At 41.9% G+C, this 2,814-nt stretch overlaps 1 protein-coding gene across 1 annotated transcript; it reads right to left on the bottom strand.

Annotated features, from left to right (window-relative positions):
* Positions 1–1,421: 1,421 nt before the first annotated feature.
* On the bottom strand, positions 1,422–2,529 carry LOC125541557. Its single transcript, XM_048704934.1, has 3 exons — positions 2,363–2,529; positions 1,748–2,271; positions 1,422–1,476 (listed from the first exon to the last, which is right to left on the bottom strand). Exons 1-3 carry the CDS (start codon positions 2,504–2,506, stop codon positions 1,428–1,430), a joined length of 717 nt encoding a protein of 238 aa, XP_048560891.1. The 5' UTR covers positions 2,507–2,529; the 3' UTR covers positions 1,422–1,427.
* Positions 2,530–2,814: the final 285 nt, after the last annotated feature.

Here is a 2,814-nt window from a genome sequence, read left to right on the forward strand (position 1 = left end):
CATCGCTAGTCCATGCAAGTCACAATTGCCCATACAGTACAAAAGATAGTCCATATAACTAATAATCCGTACAAAAGAGAGCTAAAGGATTAGACCGTTCATATAACTAGTAATCCATACATATAATTAGAGGTCCGTACAAACACTAATCTATGTAGCTTGTCGCGCAATAAACAAAGAGCTCGCAATCCTATCTCGCGTGTCGTTCATGTTGCCTTCATCGGATGAAGTGGGAACGACATCGCCAAGCAAAGGTGTTGACTGTGAGTCTGCAGGCATGTAATTTTCATTATCATCACATTTATCAAACTCTTTATCGCGTAGCTTGCTGTCCCTGATGAAATTGTGAAGCGTCATACAAGCACTGATAATCATCGTCTGACTTCCCACCTTGAAGTGTGGCACATCTCTTAGGATGCGCCATTTCTGCTTGAGCACACCAAATGTGCGTTCAATCACATTCTGAAGAGAAGAGTGAAGATAATTGAACACCTCAAATTTACCACTCGGTGGGCGGCGGCCAGACTGAAATTCGGCAAGGTGGTAGGTTGTCCCTTTGTAAGGAGCTAGATATCCCACCCGGTTAGGATAACCAGAATCAACAAGGTAGTACATATCTACATCCATCGAGAATAAATTTGAGCACATGTACAGATTAATACAAACAATCTGTACAAAATTAGAACACTTGATTTGTGTACCTTCAGGAGGTGCAGGATAAGTAGTAGCATACTTCAATATACTGTGGTGGAAAATCCGTGTGTCATGTACCGACGCCGCCCAACCGGCAACGACAAAGGTAAATCTCATGTCAAAGTCACAAACTGCCAACACATTTTGACTTGTGTAACTATGTCGACCAATATAGTTGCAGGTCTCTTTAGCAGGAACTATAACGGGAATGTGAGTTCCATCAATTGCACCAATACAACCTTTGAAGTGAGGCCAGAAACGTTTGTCCCTAATTTTTGGATGCACATCTGCGAATGTAGGATCTCTAGGTTTGATGATGTCTCCTCCTAGAGAATTTACACAGTGCAACACATGATTGAACTTCCTATGGATTGTTTCAGTGGACCGAACAAACCGATCTTCGGCTTGGCAAAATGATTGAGGGCCTCCAAGCATCCACAAGAACATGCCTAGACTTTCCAATGAGTTCATCTCGCTAGTTGACTCCAAATGGTAGTCACTCACTAAAAGGCCATGCAAACTCAAGAAAACATATGGATACATTCTAAACATTTTGTAGCAAGATTTAGGACGTGCCAACTTTTCCACAACCCATTCATGACCAGTTTGTACTGCAATCCTCCTAGGCTTCCTCCGTTGCTTATTCAAAAAAGTTTTGCTGTAGTGCATAGCCATTTCACCCAAGGTTGCAAGATCAGTACTTAACTTGAGCAAGTTTTGAAGTTGTACTGTCTTTATGTTAGCATCATCATCGTCACCACCTCCGCCGTCAATTCCATCAGTCTACAAATGGAACATGACAACAAGATTAGTTGTCATATCCATTATTCATACATATGGGAAAATAACATTCAAATAAGCAAGTGGTTCATATCCAGCAGAGCCAATAGTTCACACACGAATGGTACAGACCCACAACATAGCATAATCCAAGCATTCAAATAAGCAAATGGTACAGACCAACAACATAGCATAATCCAAGCAAAGAACTAAGAAATTATTCTAAACGAGAAGTTACATAGCATAATCATGCGCTCTCTCGAGCCAATCAAACCTTCCTTCCTTGGTCTGAACCGATGCAAACATTTCTCTATACTCAGCCTTCATAAATAGCATGCTCAAAGAGAAAAAGAGAGGAGTTCCTTCCTGAACTCCACATTCACGAACCATCTCCATTGCCTCATTCATACTAGGGCCAACCGGAGGAGGGGGAGGAGCAACCAGAGGAGGGGGAGGACGAGCCATGCTGGAGCTAGATGCTTCTTTTATACTTTCAGCCGTTACACATATCGCATCACTAGCCTTCTTATACATCCGAACAAATGGGTTCTTCTCATCTTGAGCAGAAAAATCATCTTTACATGACTTGGTCTTTCGCTGCTTCTTTGGTTTTGCTTTCATGACTTCATCATCATCCTCTGCACTATCAGTGTCATCACTAACATCCTCCTTGTCCAATGGTATCTCGCCGGGGATAGCTGACTCGGCACCGATGACATGACGGTCATCAAACATGAGGTCCATTTCAGCCAAGTTGGGTGGTCCTCCATTCCTATACTTTGCATGCTCCGGGTTTTTCTGAAATATAGCAAAAGAACAAAACGGTTAGCTAAATGGATAATTAAGATAATATAAACCCAATGTAATGCTATGAGTAACATGAACTTACTATTAGGTGAGTGTTCCACCAATCAGTATCAGCATCAATGGTTCCTAGCTTAGCATTCCATCCAAGTCCAGATGCGTCAATTTGCAGTTGTTTCCATTGACAATACATAGTTTTGAGATTTTCCCATCTTTTCTTGAATTGCATCCTCACATAACTTTTCTTAGTTATCTGCAACCAGCTCTCCCCCAAATTCTTATATCCTCAAGGACTCAAGAACACCCCTGGCCTATTGCCTGCTTCAACTTCCCTCGCACACAACTCGCAAAATACCCTAGTACGGTATGCATCCCAAATTGCCTTGTATGTCTTGTCTACCTTCTTCGCTGCCTTATTCGCTACCTTCTCCATCTAGTTCATTTTCACCATAATTTATACCAGCATACAAAATATCCAGCATGTATAGCAACCAAGCAACAAGGCTATGCTGATTAATCCTCCAGCACACGGAAGAA

This window comes from Triticum urartu, chromosome 2, assembly GCF_003073215.2.
Source record: "Triticum urartu cultivar G1812 chromosome 2, Tu2.1, whole genome shotgun sequence".
Classification (NCBI taxonomy): Eukaryota; Viridiplantae; Streptophyta; class Magnoliopsida; order Poales; family Poaceae; genus Triticum; species Triticum urartu.

Bases quoted from the DNA above. Each gene is read 5' to 3' on its own strand.
- LOC125541557 (XM_048704934.1), bottom strand. From the start codon at position 2,506: ATGCAATTCAAGAAAAGATGGGAAAATCTCAAAACTATGTATTGTCAA. The intron at 2,272-2,362 runs GTAAGTTCATGT...GCTATATTTCAG, and splicing joins GGTGGAACACTCACCTAATA to AAAAACCCGGAGCATGCAAA. The intron at 1,477-1,747 runs GTTTGATTGGCT...TTCCATTTGTAG, and splicing joins GTTCAGACCAAGGAAGGAAG to ACTGATGGAATTGACGGCGG.